This window comes from Aulonocara sp. 'chitande type north' Nkhata Bay, linkage group LG1, assembly GCF_057382095.1.
Source record: "Aulonocara sp. 'chitande type north' Nkhata Bay isolate Kocher_YH1m ecotype deep benthic linkage group LG1, A_spYH_male_GT1.1, whole genome shotgun sequence".
Taxonomy (NCBI): domain Eukaryota; kingdom Metazoa; phylum Chordata; class Actinopteri; order Cichliformes; family Cichlidae; genus Aulonocara; species Aulonocara sp. 'chitande type north' Nkhata Bay.
The window spans coordinates 13,917,697-13,937,476 of NC_141344.1; the positions used below are offsets into that span (position 1 = coordinate 13,917,697).

Genomic DNA, 19,780 nt, shown 5'->3' on the forward strand with positions numbered 1-19,780 from the left:
CATATGCATTTTAAAAAAAACAACAACTTGTTTTAAAAAGTATATGAAGTATATAATTTCCCTCCTCAAAGATCTGACACGAGGTGTCCGCTTGTATCATTTATTTGAATTATAAATAAGGAATCCTCTGTCTTTAAGTGGCTGTAATGCATCAGATGTAATTACAGACATGCTTTCACACCAATGAGTGCTCATCAAATGTAATCAGACTAATAAGTGACTTTACAATTATATTGAATAACCAGCTCTGCCTGGAAAACAGCTTCATCGGACATTAAATTCATTATCCTTTATTGCATTTACTGTATATCTGAGATTATTCTTTCACTAAACTCTTATTCAAACTGGTGCCTGCTCTTTAAAGCAGGAAGAAACACGTCAGCGCTTTCCTAACTTGTGAGTGCTTCTGAGACACATAGAGAAAGTGATATCAGTCGAAACATAAAGACACAGGGAGAGGCGTGGAGAGCAAGCATTTAACAAGGCAATAGTCAATACAAGGATGGTGTATATAACAGTTGGAAGCCAATGAAGGTGGAAAGAACTGCAGGCTTCCTTGTTTGGTGAGCTGTAAGGAGATTACTTACCACCGGCCACAACATCTTATCCTCTAAATCCCTCTCTAACACCAGGCAGCCTGCAGCGAATACAGATTTTATGCTCCTTGTTGCCACCCGATCCAGGAACTTTTTCTATCTAGGGTGCAGGATATAATCAGCACAATATAAAACAAGAAGAAAAGTATAGACCCTGCCAAACTTTAATAAAAAATAAAAATACATAAATATATAACCAGGCTTTGGGGGGGCTTAAAAGATTACAAATCAAAACAATGTACTTGAGCCAAATCCAAAATAATGACAAGTAGCAAAATAACTATTAACTTAAGGCTCTTGCAATACAGAACTGAATGTAAAATTAACATGTTGCAATGCTAAAGATGAGGTAAACTGCAAGTGATTTATAAAGTTTTTAAGCAGTTTTTTTTTTTTTTTTTTTTAAGTTTCACTTACAGAGAAGAAACTCCTCACACCTACTTCACATTAGATGCTATCTCACATAGTTTTGACTCCCTTTGAGTGAGAGCAGGATAAGAGATTACACTCAGGCTGGCAGGTGACCAACTTGAACATCTGAAGATTTGCTTTGATCATAGCGGCATGTTTTCTTTTTCTTAAACTACATTAATTAGTTCAGCCAACCCACAAGACTCACCGCTGCCGTCAGAGGCCTCTTTAGTTAAAATTCTCCATTAGCCACACACAAACGAATGTGTGTAGATCTATAGCAGCTCTCTGTCAGCAGTAAACAGATATTTATAGTATAAAAACTAGCAGCAGTATATTTTCTTGGGACACATTGGCCTCCTTAATACCAACAGAGCATTGTCTAAATGCCACAGCGGTGCTGCTGACCATGTCCGTTCCTTGTTTTCCTCTGCTGGTTGTTTCCAGCAGGATAAAAACACCAAAGCTCAAATAATTTCAAACTGGTTTCTTTAACATGACAGGTCACTGTACTCGAATGGCCTCAACAGTCATCAGATCTCAATCCAATAGAGCACTGTAGGGATGCAGTGTAACCAGAGATTTGCATCTTGTATGCCGAGTGAACAAATCTGCAGCAACAGCGTGATGCCATCATGCCAAAATGGAATAAAGTCTCTGAGGAATGTTTCCAGCATCTTGTTGAATTTATGGCACAAAGCATTAAGGTAGTTCTGAAGGCAAAAAGGCAAGATGTACCTGATATATAACACTCCTAAGCCAGTAAAGACACCAAAGATTGATTTATTTTTGTCTAATCCAGTTTATTCTTCTTCAATAAAACAAAAAAGGGTGAAGAGGAGAAGCAAGCGGTAAAGCAAAAGAAAAATTATAGAATTTTACACAAGTGACCTTCTCACTTGATATCTTAACAACCAAAAGAAAATTCAGCTCTAAACTTCGATGTAAGTTTGAAATGCAAAATGTTAACAAGGTTAAATAAGTTTTTTATTTAGGATACCAAATATTCATTCATTACGCATTCTCTTCATTTTTTCTACACTCCATCTGGAAAACCTTTGGAAGGTAATTATTTACTGAATTTAACTTTCAGCACACTGACTCCAGCCCTATGCCCTCCATCTACAGCGCAACAAGAAATAGGGATAACGAATTAAACGAGAGAAAATAGAGCAATCAATACAGGGAAAGATGAGAAAACCAAAGAGAAGCACAGGAAGAGGAGAACGCATGTGATCTCATCATGCTAGCTAGAAATAGCAACTTATAGTAAGGGATATTAAAGTACTGGTAAAAAGGAATCAAATACGCCCATACAAAATCTTGCTTCAAAGCTGGGAACAAAGATAACTAAAAAACATGATGAGACCCAGACTGCCATCAGAAACTGCTACTGCAGCTTCAGATCAAATTATGTATACAGCAACGTTAGATTTTACCTGTTTGTGCTCAATGTGAACAACAGCTGAGCGCATAAAATATCACCAGAGTCAAACTGTGTATGATAGCAAAAGTACAGTAATGTGTAGCAATGCAGGTCCAAGTCCAAATCATAAGAACGCTTTATCCCTCACATCCTGTAAATTTTGTCGTGCTGAAGTTTGTACACATCCTGAAAAAGATTATGGATGTGAAGAGGAAATGTCTTTATGTGAAAGGTTTGCACATAATAAAGAGATAAGAGAGACAAAAAGAGGAAGACAAAATCTTCAAGTCTTCCTCAGTCACATCCTGACACTGAAGACAGGTCTCAGTTATTCAAGGACAAACGGTTTACGGTTCCCACCACCACTGTGTGTGTCTGAGTCCAAGACAGCCTGCAAGTTCTGAATATATGGACTTAGACTTCCACCAACAGTTTTATCATCCACAGTGGCAGAAACAGCCTCACAGAATCCTAAATGAATGGAGAAAATTGTGTTGTGTAGAGTAGGAGAGAAGGATGGAAGTTGATGGGAGGAGGGAAGACTGAGCTTCAGTATCCTGAGGTGGATGATTTTAACAGGTGTTTGTGTTTCTAGAGGTTAAGGGTTATGGGCGATCGATGGCCAGGGGGGGTAAGACACTGAATTAAACTGAGGCTCGCTTGCTCGTTTGTTTCACAAAGTCCATGCTTGGCGCAGAGTACAAAGCAGCTCTGGTCTGATTTTGAGGTAAAGAGCACAGTCTATAAACAGCGCCAAAGCCAAGGAGTACATGAAAGATAACCTTTTCTTTCTCCTCCTCCTCCTCAGTTTCTTCCTTTCCTTTTCTGAGGTAAAGAGTAAAGTCTGGCTTCCAAGAAATACACTTGTATAAAGCATTGCATTTCTTGTCTTATTCATATCATCTTACTTGATTCATTTTTATGAAGTCGAGAGTTTGCAACAAAAGGGAACAAACTGTATATTTCCTTTGCTCTTTATTGTTTTGTCTTTCCTTGGTTTGGTTTTTTCCAAAAGGCAGCAGGGATATAATCAAGCCAACAAAAGCAGAAAACAACCAAGATAGGCGATAGTGGAATTCAAAAAGAGCAAGCATAGTTTTAAGAGAAAAAAGGTGGAGGTTTGTATCTCCACTCTCACAAAAAAAAAAAAAAAGCAAAAATCTCGAGGAAAAAAAAAAAGACAAGAAAATAATATCCCTGTTAAAGATTCTTCTGAGGGAACGACTATTCAAGAGCACTCTTCCCCGATGCGCTGGCATGAGCGGCCCACCTTGCGGTCTAGCTTAACCATTTTGAGGACGGCGTCCTGACGTCCACGGCCCATGTGGTCAAACAGACACTCGTGCTGCTCTGGAAGCCGATGGAGCATACAGAAGACATAACCTAAAGGACGGGTTTGGGGTTGTGGATAAAAGAGACAAGGAGGGATTAATTTGTTGCCTTAAGTAAATGCACAAATATTGCAGTTGTAACTGTACACACCGCAGTTAATACATGAACTAAAGAAAAAAGATATGGCTACATAAAGCACACCTAAAACAATTTAACGAGAAATAAAATCAAAAGAGTAGCATTACTTTTAGATGCCAGTAAAGGTCGATAAACATTTAGTCTTTAGATATACTTTTTAAATGGTCAAGGGCAGATAACATGTAGTACTTGCCACAGTGCCTGTGTGTCAAAGAAGACATTCTACTTGATCGCTTCCTCTTTCAATGCTTTTCCGTTTTTCAGTAGATAGTGTTTCCTCCCTCTAACTACTGTAGCACTTTCAACAAAAAGCCCTGCCAATGGTGGAGGCTCGTTAAGCTCAGGGAAGCTCGTTAGCTTTCATCATCTTAAATTCATTCATTAATACACATAATAACGCTACTGGCATTTAATAAGTAGTGATTAAAGGCCCAGTTTAACATCTGGTTTCTAGGCAATTAAAACCTATACAATTACAGCACACGCGAGTGGATTAGAAGGGAGGAAAGTTGTGTCACGTTGGACAGAATATTCCCCCTATTAGAAACCACAAATCAAAAATTTTGTCCTCTGCTCACTGCTGGTATTTTCTAACAAAATGGTGAACTGAGTTCTTCTGTAAAATTAATGAACTGGGAAGAGACGTTGTGACTTGAGAATGTATTTTGTGATGCAAAAAACAATCTGTGAGTATACTGTAAGTTTCAAAGATTGTACAGCTAAAATCCAACATGTCTAAAATATTTATTTTACGTAGAGGCAAAAATGAATAAAGGATGAGGAAGAGCTGATGTGTGCACACACGCTGTAAAGGAAACCCTTAAACATATCCAGTTATATGCCTGGAAAATGTCAGACTGCAAGTATAATAACAGCTTGTGTGTCTGGACCTGTCAATCCCTACTTCTGTACACCAAAAACAGACCTGGCTGCACTGCCTCTTTACCAAGGCCCAAACTGTCTCTTGCACCTGCAGCATACCACCCTTGGTTAGAAACATAGCAGATGAAGACCTTCACCTCTGGGGTTCTTCTCTGGATAACATCTATGCCTTGGTCTTGGGTGCTTCGTCCTAATCTAACCTCTAAATCTAATTGCCAGTGAGTGAGTCACCAGTTATTGTATGGCAGACATTAATTAATAGGCTAATTATTTACAAAGTGTTTTTTCATTGTCCCCATTGCTTTACAACATGCAGCCGGCTAGCAAGGTCAAACAAACTGCAGCCACTGTGTGATTAAACCGTGTTGTATGCCCAGATTAATAATTACTTAAACTAAAGCTTACTGTCATGTTTTGAAGTAAGGTCAGAAGGCCAACAAGAAATCAAGTTTTAAGGTTGTAGTACTCCCTGTTCTCATCGTCTGTTGATTGTCTTTCTGACTTTAGAAGAATTTTACATTTTAGCCACACATATAATTGAGAGAGATTTCGCATTTTCCCCATTATGGGAAAAATCACAGAAGTAATGTTTAGAAATTAGCAGGACCACTGTTATTAGGTTAAAAGGAAATGCTTTGGTTCCTTCATCTGTTAGGTCTCCACATTAAAAGATATGATATAATTAGCTGTTCAATTCCAGTGCCTCCACTCTGTGTTATATTAATACCTAGTACGATAAATAGCAACTGTGTAAAAGCAGAAAACTACTGAGACTAACAGCATCGGATCAGATTCACTACTTGAGCTATTTTTTCACCCCAATACAATCTGAAAAGCATTCATCCTTTCAGCTCATTATCAGACCTTCTTGGCTTACACTGTGGAACATTCTGCAGAACCATTAGCAAAGTAATCTGCAATTACTGCAACAGTCAGAAATCACTATAATTGCCACCATTTTCCCTTTCAATCTGTAAAAAGCATGTTTTCATAGTAAGCACTGGACTATTAAGGATGGATAGCCCGTGTATTAAGCAGCACCTGGTGGAAAAAAAAAGGCAAGTCAATTTCCAATTTAGAAATTATTGCATTGGTTTAAGCAGATTGGTCTTTAAGTAGTGAAGAGCTCTGACTTTTCAAGTACTTTAATTTGTATGCAAACAAGTTGATTAGCAAGCCAAGTATTGGTTTGAACTACATTAGTGTTTGTGGTAATTGGCTTATGTTTTATGTGCAATGTGAAACATTGAGGCTTTCCTGTAATGGTCCCTCAAGGCTTGCAAAATATATATATTTTTTTTTTTCAACACACAAAGAAATGTCCAGGTAACGGTGCTGTGCTGGACACATAATTCACAAAACTATTATTAAGCTAACCGAAGTGTACTTATGTATGTATCTGCATATTAACATAAGGTAATAACATGGTCTAAGGTGATATCTTTAAGTTAACAGTATTATGCATGTACTTAATGATAATGCTCCTTTGCGTAAGTGTTCATGTGATGCGTATGTTAATACTGTACATATGAAAATGTGTCATCATACCACAGCGACAGGAACCCAGCTCTTGCTGTACCAGCTCCAGTTTGGTTTGGCAGCGATGGCAACGCTTACGGCTCCGCTGTTTAGAGCCACTGCGAGACGAGGATGAAGACGATGATGATGATGAAGACTCCTCACCCTCTGGGATCCCACCTACTCTCGCTCGCTTCTCAGGTGAAACATCACTTTCTGAATCTGAGGCTTAGAAGAGAGAGAAAAATAAGTTAAAAAAAAACAAAAAAAACAACAACATTTGGCTACAACTGTTTTGCTTAATTGTTGTTTTTTGTTGTTGTTTTTAGATCAGGCATTGCCAGTTAGAGCCCTGCAACAAAGGAACTGAACTTAAACTCAGCTTTTCATTTTTCTTTCAAACCCACTTTCACATTTTCATTCTTAATTTATTTGTTTATTTTACTTGTTACTAAGACTGTTGTTGTTGCTTTAGTATGTATTTTGTAGCCATGTTTTAAATGGTGCTAAACAAATAAAATTTATACATCTAAGAAAAATAGTTCCTAGAGATTCTCTTAATGCAATGAAACACTGAAAGTCTGGAGCTACATTAAGCTGACTTTCAGCAAAATGACTAGCAATATTGTAATAGCTTAAGAGTATTTTGCATCTTTTTTCTGCTTCTATTGAGTTAAATCAGACTAGACTGTGATTACATTACATGTAAAAATTCATTCAATGAAAATTAATCTGTTTTGTACGGCAGACACAAAAATGCAAAGTGTAACAAATTTAAAATGGTTTGATACAATAAATCTAAAGCAACTGAAGCCAAAATTCTTCTTTACTTTTTATTACCATGGAATAAACAATACAAAACCTGAGGAACCTAAGAAAAACTCCAATACACCATTGTCAGAATTGGTCTATTCTGTAACTGGGATTGCACAGACGATGGCAAACTGGAACTAAACTCTTCTTTGTGATAAATTTAAAAAAAAAAAAAAAAAAAAAAGGAAGAGCGAGATTGATAGTACTCCTGCATTAAATTATGTGCAGCCCAGCACCTGAGACAGCAAGAGAATGTAGCAAGGTTTCACTGGTTGGCTAGAATTTCAACTCAGCTTTTCTCATCAATCCTGCAGACTTTTTCACTGGCCTGGCCGAAATGCAGATCAGCGCTCAATAAATCTCTGAGAACTAGGCCAAGCTGAACAGTTAGATCCCCTCCTAGTCTGCTCCATCGATCCCTTTGTGTGTATGTGTGTCTGCACATGTGCAATTGCATGTTGTGGAAAAAAAATTCATTCTTGCCTGCTTTTTGTTATCCTAGAAGATCTCGGCACCCAATTTAGCAAGCTGTAACATCAAATTTAAATGTAAGTGAACAACTATAAGTTAAAGGAGGAAAATATGTGAAGGCAGGGCATTTGCACTGTAAACTGATGAGCGGTTGGTTGACTTAATGTCGTTTTAATTCAAGATTAAATATTGTACAAAAGGTAAAGTCAAAGTGTATCCAATGTCTAAAATGAAATACAGATGGCCCCAATTTAGAGAGATTGTAAAAAGTGAAATGTCAACTCAACCAACAGTAAAAGGTTTAAATGACGCTGTGTGAGTATGTGTATTACTAGACATGATCCTGCTTTTTTTAGACAAGGGATCAGTATGTTCACACACCTTTACTGAGCCTATCCTACTCTGTACTAGACATTGTCGTGTGTGAGTGTGCCCGCATGAGTTTAGCAAGTTGTGCCACCTAATGGTGAAAGAACAATAAAAGCAATCTGCAATAGGAAATAGTCTGGCTGTTTTATAGACCTCATTCAGTAGATTCCCATTAGTGCTACTGATAATGCTGTCCTTCACAGATCCACATGTGGTGTGCCACTGTGACCCATTTCCTCTTCATTAATCAAAATCTATGTTTTTAATCTATAGAATCAAATGAAGATGCTGCTAACCATGAAGCTACAATTCTCTTTCTATGTGACTTTTGCCATTTAAATCTCCATACTGCATGTCGATGTTATCATTCCGCGCAACAACTACATGTGGATATACTGCATATTCATGGTGTTCATTTACTCTAGTACAGCATGATTGGCTTTACATTTGCCTTGGCACATTCTGTTGCATCAGTAATATCCTGCTGTCCGCTACTTGTCCTGGAAGAACCATTAACCCAGCCATGTTGGATCAGTTATATGCTATTGACGCTAATGGGTCCTCCAATTTGAACTTTCTAAGTGCACATGACTAAAACATACAAACAAAATGCAACAGTGCATATTGTAGTAGTATAGAACTGAGGTATACCTGACTCAAATGTACGTTTTGTCGGAGTGGAGAATGAACCCAAGACTGTGTCGTTGCTGGATGCTCCTGAGGCAGAAAATAGTTTTTAGAAAAAAGAAGAAAAAAAAAAGAAGGGAAAGGGATCAAAATGAGTAAAAGAACCAAAGAGGAAAGAAAAGAAGATTAGTTTCTTACTTTAATGTGATTTTTCAACTGAAAAAATTAATTATTTAGCAATTTAAAAAAAAAATGTAAAAAAAAAAAATCTGCAATTAAAGATCAAAATTACTAATTGTATAAATATCTCAAGCCCTTTAGACATGTAAATGAAATTTTAAACTGTATTAGATTGACAGACTAGGTGATGTGTTACAGGGACACTGTTAGGCCCAGAGTTTAAAACCCTAAGAGGCTGAGGACAAAAGCTGTCGAGGAATCTGCTGGTGGTTGCCCAGATACTCGGGTACCATCTTCAATATGGAAGCAGGATGAAAAGACTGTGACTGAGGCGTGCGAAATCCTTTATTATGCAATGAGGGGTTTTTTTCCCTCCTTGCAGCAACTATGATAGATATCTGTGAAGGAAAGGCCGCAGTGTGCATGTGTACAGGCTGGAGCCAGCCAAGAGGCAGTGTGGCTGTGGGTGGTAAAAAGGTGGTAAAAAGATAAAGAGTTGCACCAAATGTGTTATATGATCCACCTGTTCCTTATATAGTTTTAAAGGAGTTTGTAAAAAGTGTGTAACACTAGGAATGCAACAGAGTCAAATATCTTGACTTTTTCAAGAATGGTGACATTAAACACTTTCCTAGCTAGTAATGTGGTATTATTTACTCAGTCTAAGCAATATGATTCTATGATTACATCCAAATGATTTTCTGCTGTGGAGCCAAATATTTGAGCATCAGTTTCAGGCATTAAATTGAAGTACTTTCAGTCACTGGTCAGACAAGTATAATTTGTTAGTGGCAGATAAAGGATCAAAACCAGGAGTTTGTGAAGCTTTAAATAGCCAGATCGAAGAGTTATATGTACATGCTACATGTACAAATCTTTAAAAAAAAAAAGTGTGTGTGTATGTGTGTGTATATATATATATATATATATACACTGAACAAAAATATAAACGCAACACTTTTGTTTTTGCTCCCATTCCCCATGGGATGGACGTAGAGACCTAAAATTCATTCCAGATACACAATATAACCATCCCTCCCAAACAGTGGTCACAAATCAGTCCAAATGTGTGGTAGTGGGCACATCTGCTATATTGAGATAATCCATCCCACCTCACAGGTGTGCCACATCAGGATGCTGATCTGACATCATGAGTAGTGCACAGGTGTACCTCAGACTGCCCACAACAAAAGGCCACCCTGGAATGTGCAGTTTTTTGCGCTATTGGGGGTCTGGGGACCCAGAACCAGTCAGTATCTGGTGTGACCACCATTTGCCTCATGCAGTGCAACACATCGTCGCATGGAGTCTATCAGATTGTCAATTGTGGCCTGTGGAATGTTGGTCCACTCCACTTCAATGGCTGTGCGAGGTTGTTGGATATTCGTGGGAACTGGTACACGCTGTCGTATACGCCGGTCAAGCACATCCCGAACATGCTCAATGGGTGACATGTCCGGTGAGTATGCTGGCCATGCAAGAACTGGGACATTCTCAGCTGCCATCTGCCCTGAACAATGTGAACCATGATTCATCCGTGAAGCGCACACCTCTCCAACGTGCCAGACGCCATCGAATGTGAGCATTTGCCCACACAAGTCTGTTACGGCGACGAGCTGGAGTCAGGTCAAGACCCCGATGAGGACGACGGGCATGCAGTTGAGCATCCCTGAGACGGTTTCTGACAGTTTGTGCAGAAATTGTTTGGTTGTGCAAACCAATTGTTCCAGCAGCTGTCTGGGTGGCTGGTCTCAGACGATCTTGGAGGTGAACCTGCTGGATGTGGAGGTCCTGGGCTGGTGTGGTTACACGAGGTCTGCGGTTGTGAGGCCGGTTGGATGCGCTGCCATATTCTCGGAAACGCCTGTGGAGACGGCTTATGGTTGAGAAATGAACATTCAATGCACGGGCGACAGATCTGGTTGACATTCCTGCTGTCAGCATGCCAATTGCACGCTCCCTCATTGCTTGTGGCATCTGTGGCATTTTGCTGTGAGACAAAACTGCACATTCCAGGGTGGCCTTTTGTTGTGGGCAGTCTGAGGTACACCTGTGCACTACTCATGATGTCAGATCAGCATCCTGATGTGGCACACCTGTGAGGTGGGATGGATTATTTCAATATAGCAGATGTGCCCACTACCACACATTTGGACTGATTTGTGACCACTGTTTGGGAGGGATGGTTATATTGTGTATCTGGAATGAATTTTAGGTCTCTACGTCCATCCCATGGGGAATGGGAGCAAAAACAAAAGTGTTGCGTTTATATTTTTGTTCAATCAATATATATATATATATATATATATATATATAGTTTATCCTTCAAGCTCGGGTCCTCTACCAGAGGCCTGGGAGCTTCAGGGTCCTGCGCAGTATCTTAGCTGTTCCCAGGACTGCGCTCTTCTGGACAGAGATCTCCAATGATCTCCAATGCAAGCTAGCCACTCGCCTAGCTTGGGAGTCACCGCACCTAGTGCTCCGATTACCACGGGGACCACCGTCACCTTCATCCTCCACATCCTCTCGAGCTCTTCTCTGAGCCCTTGGTATTTCTCCAGCTTCTCGTATTCCTTCTTTCTGATGTTGCTGTCATTCGGAACCGCTACATCGATCACTACGGCCGTCTTCTTCTGTTTGTCTACCACCACTATGTCCGGTTGGTTAGCCACCACCATTTTGTCCGTCTGTATCTGGAAGTCCCACAGGATCTTAGCTCTGTCATTCTCCACCACCCTTTGGGGCATCTCCCATTTTGACCTCGGAACTTCCAGGCCATATTCGGCACAGATGTTTCTGTATACTATGCCGGCCACTTGGTTATGGCGTTCCATGTATGCCCTGCCTGCTAGCATCTTGCACCCTGCTGTTATGTGCTGGATTGTCTCAGGGGCATCTTTACACAGCCTGCACCTGGGGTCTTGCCTGTCTCGTTTACTCTTGGCATACAGCTTGATGTCATCCATGTACAGGAGGTGGCTGACAACTGCTCCATTCCATAGTCTGTATCCGTAGCCAGTCTTGTTAATGATCTCACTGAGGGGGTTCAGGCCTATGCAGAACAACAGTGGGGACAGCATCTCCTTGGTAGGTCCCGCATTTGATGGTGACTTGTGCTATGGGCTTGGAGCTGGCTTCTAGTGTTGTACACCACATACCCATTGAGTTCCCGATGAAGGCTCTCAGGGTCCTGTTGATCTTGTACAATTCTAGGCATTCCAGGATCCAGGTGTGGGGCATTGAGTCATAGGCCTTCTTGTAATCAATCCAGGCAGTGCACAGTTTGGTCAGTCTGGTCTTGCAGGCTCGGCTGACTGTTCTGTCTACCAGTAGCTGGTGTTTTGCGCCTCTGGTATTCTTGCCAATCCCTTTCTGTGCTCCGCTCACGTATTGACCCATGTGCCTGTTCATCTTAGCCGATATGATGCCTGACAGGAGTTTCCATGTAGTACTGAGGCAGGTTATTGGTCGGTAGTTGGAGGGGACCGGTCCCTTCTTGGGGTCCTTGGGGATCAGGACTGTCCGACCTTCGGTTAGCCATTCCAGGTGTCTCTCGTCAACTAGCAGCTGGTTCATTTGTGCTGCCAGACCCTCGTGGAGTGCAGTCAGCTTCTTCAGCCAGTAGGCGTGAACCATGTCAGGGCCTGGTGCTGTCCAACTCTTTATACTAGAAACCCTTGCTTGGATTTCTGCCACCGTGATGGTTACTGGACCCTGTTCAGGGAGGTTGCTATGGTCTGCCCTCAGATCCACTAGCCACTGAGCATTGCCGTTATGGGTTGTGTCCGTCTCCCATATGCTCTTCCAGTATTGCTCCGTCTCCAGCCTTGGTGGTGCTGTTCTCTTATTGTTCCCTTGCCACTGAGAGTACACCTTTGCTGGTTCAGTGGAAAACAGCTGGTTTATTCTCCTGCCTTCTATCTCTCTGGTGTACCTCCTCAAGCGGCTGGCCAAGGCTGTGAGTCTTTGCTTGGCAGTTTCCAAGGCCTCAGGGATGGACAGCTTGCTGTATTTTTTATGCACCTTCTTTGTCGCATCTTTCTGCAACTCCGTTAGTTGGCTAACCTCCCGCCGTGCTACTTTGATCTTGCCCTCTAGCCTCCTTCTCCATGGAGGGTACTGCCCCTTGTGGCTGTTCAACTTGTAGCCAAGCATCTCAATGATCACTGCTGCCATATTGTAGATCAGCTTGTTAGTCTCGGTAAGCGTGGCTGTAGGTAACATCCGCAGTGCTGCATTAACATCATCGAGCAGACCTTCTGGTACTTCCCGTAATCTTGGTAACCAGCTACGGGGGATCCAGGTTTCAAGCTTGGCCATGATCCTATCTTTCAGGTCAGTTCCTCTCGCACTCAACGATCCTTCTCCTGTCGTACTTGGGGCTTTGTACCCAATCTCGGGTGGGGGTGATGATATCTCCCCCCTGACCTGGCATCCTGGCTCCCCCTTGCTGTAGCATTTATGTTGTACCTCATCAATCTCTAGCTGTGAGAGCAGTCCCTTCTTTTGAATGTTGGAACGCTGAGCTACTAGTTGTTTCGCCTTCATTGTGGATGTTGGGTATTGAAGAATCCATAGGTCCCTCATCCTATTCATGTAACCCCTTCCGCCAGGGTTACTTGCGTAGTAGCATTCCAACAACGCCCTGTTTTCGTCTCTTGCCCACCGATGCTTTCTTGTTCAAGTAGCCCACTTCTCGTCAGGGTGCCCTGGTTCCTCAACACTTGACGTGGACATTGTTGATCCGGGCGACGTCCGAGCCGGCATGTCTTCATATTTATCTGTCTCGCTCATGTCTGCGGTAGGCTCACTTAGCATAGGGGGTCTAGCCTTACAGTTTTGGTCTTTTATTATTTTAATAACATAATAAAAGACCAGGTTAGTGTGGCATTTTTTATACCATTTCTGCACATCCGTTTTGTAGCCACTTTATTTTTCTGTTATGAATTGGCCTCCACAAATAACCTTGTCACTGTATAGCAATGACTGATGCCCTGGCAATTGTAGGTGTCCTCTTAAAACCTTCACTTCTGAATAGATGCCCTTTCCTATCATTCTATCTGTGCCATGAGGACAAATATAGCCAGGACAGGGATACTGCAGCTGCTGCTTGAGCTGGCAGAATCTACTAACAGTGTTCCACAGAAAAATGCTCTCATCTAAAAGCTCTGGTTTTGACAACTCAATTTTATAAAGGCACACATTAACTCACTTCTAAATTTGAAATCTATGAATCATACATTGTTTCCATGTGTAGGGCGCACATTACAAATTACACACATTATATTACCAAGCCTTTAAGTTCATAATATTTTAAAGTGTAAATGTTCACAACCCACAGATCCAAAGGAAAAACTTGCTGATTGTCTTACCGTCCTGAACAGGTAGAGATGTCACTCCTATCTCTCCGGGCAAAGGGTCGTCTGATATGAGGGACTGACTAATGCTGTTGTTTGTTTCATTACAGAACATGTCTGCTTGACTGGTGTTAGAGTTTGAAGAGGCCTTTGGAGCACAGTCGTCGTTTGGCTGTTTCTTTTGAGTGTCTATGGAAACATGGACATGAGGACATTTTCTTTGTTTGGAGGTTTTAAGACAGAAAAATCAGTCAACAAACTCCCACTAAAACAATAACTTACCTGCAAAACATTTTGAGCAGAGATTCATGGTTTTGCTTGACCTGAGGAAAAGGAATGCGACGCAATTGTGTTAATAGAGCAGTCTGGGTGTTAAAAACAGTTTTGCAGTAAAAGGTATAAGATAAAACAGACAAGAGGCTAAGATAAAAGTGAGAGTGAGCGGTGAAATGTATCTTTTTGGCTATATTTTTGCTCATGTACACTTACAAAAACTTACAAAGACTATCTTTATTTATTTTTTTCTTTATTAAATCAATTTTAAACACATTTCATACAACTATCCAGTTTTCAAAACTCAAGAAAACAAACCTGTCACACATAGTGTCTGTACAATGTAAAATAAACTGATTTGTTGCAGTACAAACTAAAGTATGGATTATTGCTACAAATACAGGGCGTATCAAAAAGAATCTTCTGACTTCAAAGTACTTTAATTCTGCAGACGTTCACCAGTAACGATTGAAACACGTACTGTTAGAGAGAGGGGCTTTCTGAGTTTCATCTGGTTGCCAGTATATAGCATAACAGAATTATCTTTGAGTTTGATCAGTTTGATTGTACAGACATAAGTGCGTCTGGGGGGGACATATTGAGCAGCTGTGAATACAAAACATAGGTTTTGTATGTAAAACTTTATAGTCAGTCATGTATTTTAAAATGTACCACAAACTTTTATGTTCATTACCTAAAGAAATTGGATAATTCTTTTTGACACACACTGGACATGCCAGTCCTCCAACGTATTTACCAGAACAATCTGAACAGTCAATATAAGTACAGATTTACATTATGTTTCTGTGTTTTGGATTTAGATTCTGTCTCACTTTGATCACAAGGTTCTTAAAACTACTTTAAGATGAGCTGAACAAAAGTCAACTAGTTCCCTCTGATTGTTATGAAATTCCCCATAGTATGTTAATGGGGATACAGACTCAAAGCTAGTGGTTAGCAGTAAGGGTTAAAGTATCAGTGTGGTAGTTAGAGTTTTCTCAACATACTTTTCCTTCCTGAAGGAAATAAAGACTTTTGATATAAGTTATCTATTGTCATGGAGCCTTGCTGATTTCAGTGGCACAGCTCTTTCACAACAGATGGCTCTGGGTTTAGTCTGAGAAAGGCTCCTCTCATTTCCTCTGCAGCCTTCGTCCTTACTGTCTGTGCACTGAGCGTGACGGTCGCTGCTATCAGTCACATTCTATTTATTTTGGGCGCTCCATTGCACACCTTTGTCCTCATTTCTAAATGTGGGGTCAGCTGCAGTCAACCTGAGGGCTTTCTGTCAGTCTCCTGGTGTGTAGTCTCAGGTATAAAAGGGAAAGGATGAAGCAAGAAGTTAGGAAAGAGGAGAAACCTCATCATTACATGCAGGCAGGGAGGAAGCCAATGCTGGGTAAACATCAAGTCATATCCTCTTATCAACCTTACAATCAGAGGTAATCAAACTACAGATTCATTAAGGAAATTAAAAGGGTGAAGAAGGGTGAGAAAAACTATGCAGGAGAAAAAACAGCTCCATGGCTGTTAAGCTGACTGAAGCCTGAACAGAGTGCACACAACATGTCTATTTCATAGTTGGCCTACTGCTGTTACTAATGAGAATATCTGATTGGAACAGACAGGAAGACAGGCTCCACTGCCTTTGTGATTCAGCTTTAGTGACACAAAGGAGTGAGATATTGGAAGGGTGATAAATGTTTTGAAGAAATTAGTTTTTAACAATTTTTCTTGACATGAGCAGGTAAATGAAAGACAACATAAATACAGCTAGAACTCAGGTGATAGAAAGCAATCAAAGCATAGTATCACCAGTGCATGTGGCTCAATTACTTTTAAGATGATGGTATACCTTTACTGGGGGTAAAAAGTAACGGCAAAGGACTGAACTGTTTTAGTTTTATGTTACTGGGGAAGCAGACATACCATGCAGTTCTTCATGTGTGCTAGAAATACCTATTTTATTTTAGGTGATGTGTTTCTCAAAAGAAACTGTAAGGGTGGCACATTATCAAACAAACACCCAATTTTGAATTCAAACGGTAATCTTTAATACACTAAAATTGAAGGTCATACTTTGGAAAGAATAGCTCTTAGATTGCCTAAAGGATTTTTAATGTTTTGCTCAATGCTAATTTCCATAATTATGCTTTTTTTCCCTCCCCATCCTCTTACACACACAGAAAAATGCCTGGAGAGAACACTGACCTGAACAGTTTTAAAAAAACTAGCTTATTGACATTTCATAAAAGACAACTTAGCATTACCCTTACAACTTACACAGCTGAGCAGTCAACTGGAACATAGACGGATAAGCAGATCAGGTGGCTGCTTGCGAGTAGATCTCACAAATAGAAGAAAGTTAAATAGGAAGGGGCATTTGATGCTAAACTATAGAGTTTGGATGCATCATTGCTGACTTTTGTAACATCCTATTATAGTACCGAACAGCTTGTTCTCTGCTTTGGCTTTCTTTCTGAAAATGACACAATCTACAAACTACTGCGAGGCACACAATTAGTGCTTGTATTGATCCAAAATGTTTTGGTGTGGATAGCAATACAGAACAAGTTATTAAACTAAGTGACTGGGTAATTACTTGACTAATCCAGTCATTTTGCATAGCCTTGTCAACAGCGATCGCCATTTTCAGCATTATACATCTTTTCTGCTAATATGAAATCTTTAAAATGGGCTGGTGCTATCATGATTTTGCCATTCAGTACAAATAAAATGTTTTATATCCATGTGGGTACATGATGATATAAAATATGGATTCAATAAGTGAATTATTGTTTATGTGCAAGGCAACTTAAAAACTGCTTTCCCAAAACTGTTAAAATAAATGTGGCCAAGAAATGGTTGAAGTTCACTCTGTCATTGCAGCCACATTAAAATATGTTTTCTCACAGCCTAACTGCAAAATTCAGAAAATCATTCATTAGTAAAATAATAAAATAATCAGAAGGCACAAAATAAATGTGCCCTTTTTCGCACCTACTCACATACGGACTACAAGTGGAGGTCACGGAAATGGGTGAAGTGCTGACGACAACATGCTATGTTACCATAAATGTACTAAAAGCTTAAGTTAGCGTTGACTTATTCCTTGTCAGTTTAATTAAATACCTCGCACCTGACCTTCTCAAATTTGTCTGAGAAAAAATAAAAATAAAAACTTTGAACTTTTTAGAAAGAGCAAGTGTCTGATACTAATTGTGACAGTATTCACTTTCATTTACCCAATATGAACTTTTGGAATACTCATATTTATGTATGACAGCCAAATATTTTCAGAAGCAGTGCAAGACGTTTTCAATCAATTTATGCATCCTCACAGCCCAGCAAACAGTTATTTCTGGCCAAGATATGTGCCTGTGTCCTTGGTACCATTACAACGGATACCACCACTGGTAGCAGATAAGTTGTTGGAGGATGGCATAAAAAATGAGTCTAAATAAATAATACTAGCTATCCAAGTAACAGAACTTATGCAGTCCACACTCATAATTGTTTATACTTATTAACTTGTTTTTAAAGCAAATCTTTGGTCTACTTAAAACATTTAAAAATTAAAGACATTTGATGTACTAAAAAAATTAAATATTGAGCCATCATGCTTAGTTTGGTACTGTAACAAACCCATTTAAACGCTTCTCCAAAGGCCAAGGCGGTATGGATATGATTATTTGCGTGCCAACTCCACAGATATTTAAATACTTCATAAACTCTAGTCAGGTAGAAAAAACTGATGCCTTTGGTCATGGAAAACACATTCTCTGATGAGAGCTGGTGACTGACATTGCAGTGTCAAGTCAAGTCAAGTTTTGTATTGTACATCATTTCCATACTAATCCAAAGGTTAGTGAATAAAGTGGCATTTTTGTAAAATATACACAAACGGAATGAGATACTTGTGAGTTCCAATAGTCTCATTTCACTTTGTGAGAACTAATTTTGGGGTCCTCTCTTGTCTGGCTAAGTGCTACATTTCTCTGATTTTTTACCACTGAGCTGAAAACTCAAGACTGCAAGTGTTTATAAATGCCTATCATAAATACGTCCACTAAAGTACAATATTTTGTATCCATTTTTTCCTAAAATACAACAATGTGGGCTACTTTTTAAAATTCGACATTTGAAGAACTAGCCAAAGAGTGATAACACTAATACATTTTTCAACCGGTCCATATTACAAAACCTAATTTGGGCTCATATGTGTTGCAAAGTTAACATATGCCTCAACACACATGAATCAAATTGTACACAGCAGGATTACTGCACAGTGCCAGTTTGTCTGTGCCACCCCGGCACATTCAGTTTAAAGTACCAGTTGCCCGTTTCTTTCTGCTAGAGTCTGGTTCATGGCGACACTTTGATGTCTCTAACTAACTGCTTCATGCATGAACTTAACACGTTAACTATCCAGTTGATTAACACTTTCACACCTGTCGCGTAACCTGGAAGGCTTACCCCAGATTCCCTACCCTGCTTCCTTCCTTTACAGGAGAAGGTTACCGAGGCCAACTGGTGTTAGCTAGTAGCTAATGCTACAAAACAATGGGGAGGGGGTAATAAGGAGAAAAGCAGCTCATCCCTGTTTGAGCTGCTAATGCTAGTGGCTATCGACTCTGCTAGCTACTGGCAGAGAAAGAAAGCGAGACGTTTGACAGGTTATTCTGCTTACCCCCAGAACCCACAGGGGCAGCGAGGGGGTATAACGTTAACGTTACTCGGAGGCTTGCTGCCCTCGCTCCCCGTGTCGCCCATGTCTGTCTCCCGTGTCAAGCTGTCGGTGTAGCAGGTGAATCCGTGGATGGAGTGAGGGCCTCGTATTTGCGTTTAGATCCCCTTGGCTTTGATAAGCATACAACCGTCACTCTGCCCAGATAATTCTTCCGAGTTTCAGTGTAGGGTGGACAATTTGACGACACAAGCAGCCACCTAGTCCGTCAAATTAAAGTAGTTGAAGTCGACGTTAAGACGCTGGGGCCGTCAAAGCCAGCAACGGACGGAACCACCGGGGATCCTGGGCCGATCAGCTGGAGTGAGGAACGAACCACTGGCAGAGAGGGGGAGGTGTGTGAGGAACACGAAAGACAAAAGTTAGATTGACGTGTTTGTACAAACTGTTAAGGGACACGGAATAACGACACAATAATTGTTAGCATTGTGTATACAGAAATAACATTTGAACTCGGTAAATGACTCATTTAAAATAATTCATTTTAGAAGCGTTATCATGGTATGATCCAGACAAAACCACAGTTAAAAAGCCCAGAGCTCTGAAAGTGTCTCTGAGAGTGTTTTGTTCACTTAAAAACAAAGTTATCCTCCCAGGATGTATCTTAGAAATGTAAAATGATGTGATAGGCTGTGACAGA

The 19,780-nt window shown here is 40.3% G+C and overlaps 1 protein-coding gene across 2 annotated transcripts; it reads right to left on the reverse strand.

Annotated features, from left to right (window-relative positions):
• Positions 1-1,789: 1,789 nt before the first annotated feature.
• On the reverse strand, positions 1,790-19,454 carry LOC147338788 (AN1-type zinc finger protein 3-like). Of its 2 annotated transcripts, none has more exons than XM_086278793.1 (6): positions 19,084-19,454; positions 14,403-14,443; positions 14,136-14,309; positions 8,608-8,673; positions 6,334-6,531; positions 1,790-3,816 (listed from the first exon to the last, which is right to left on the reverse strand). In XM_086278793.1, exons 1-6 carry the CDS (start codon positions 19,164-19,166, stop codon positions 3,662-3,664), a joined length of 717 nt encoding a protein of 238 aa, XP_086134919.1. In that variant the 5' UTR covers positions 19,167-19,454; the 3' UTR covers positions 1,790-3,661. The 2 variants fall into 2 exon arrangements, with proteins under 2 accessions (XP_086134919.1, XP_086135010.1); XM_086278884.1 differs by lacking the exon at positions 19,084-19,454 and adding an exon at positions 18,870-19,012.
• Positions 19,455-19,780: the final 326 nt, after the last annotated feature.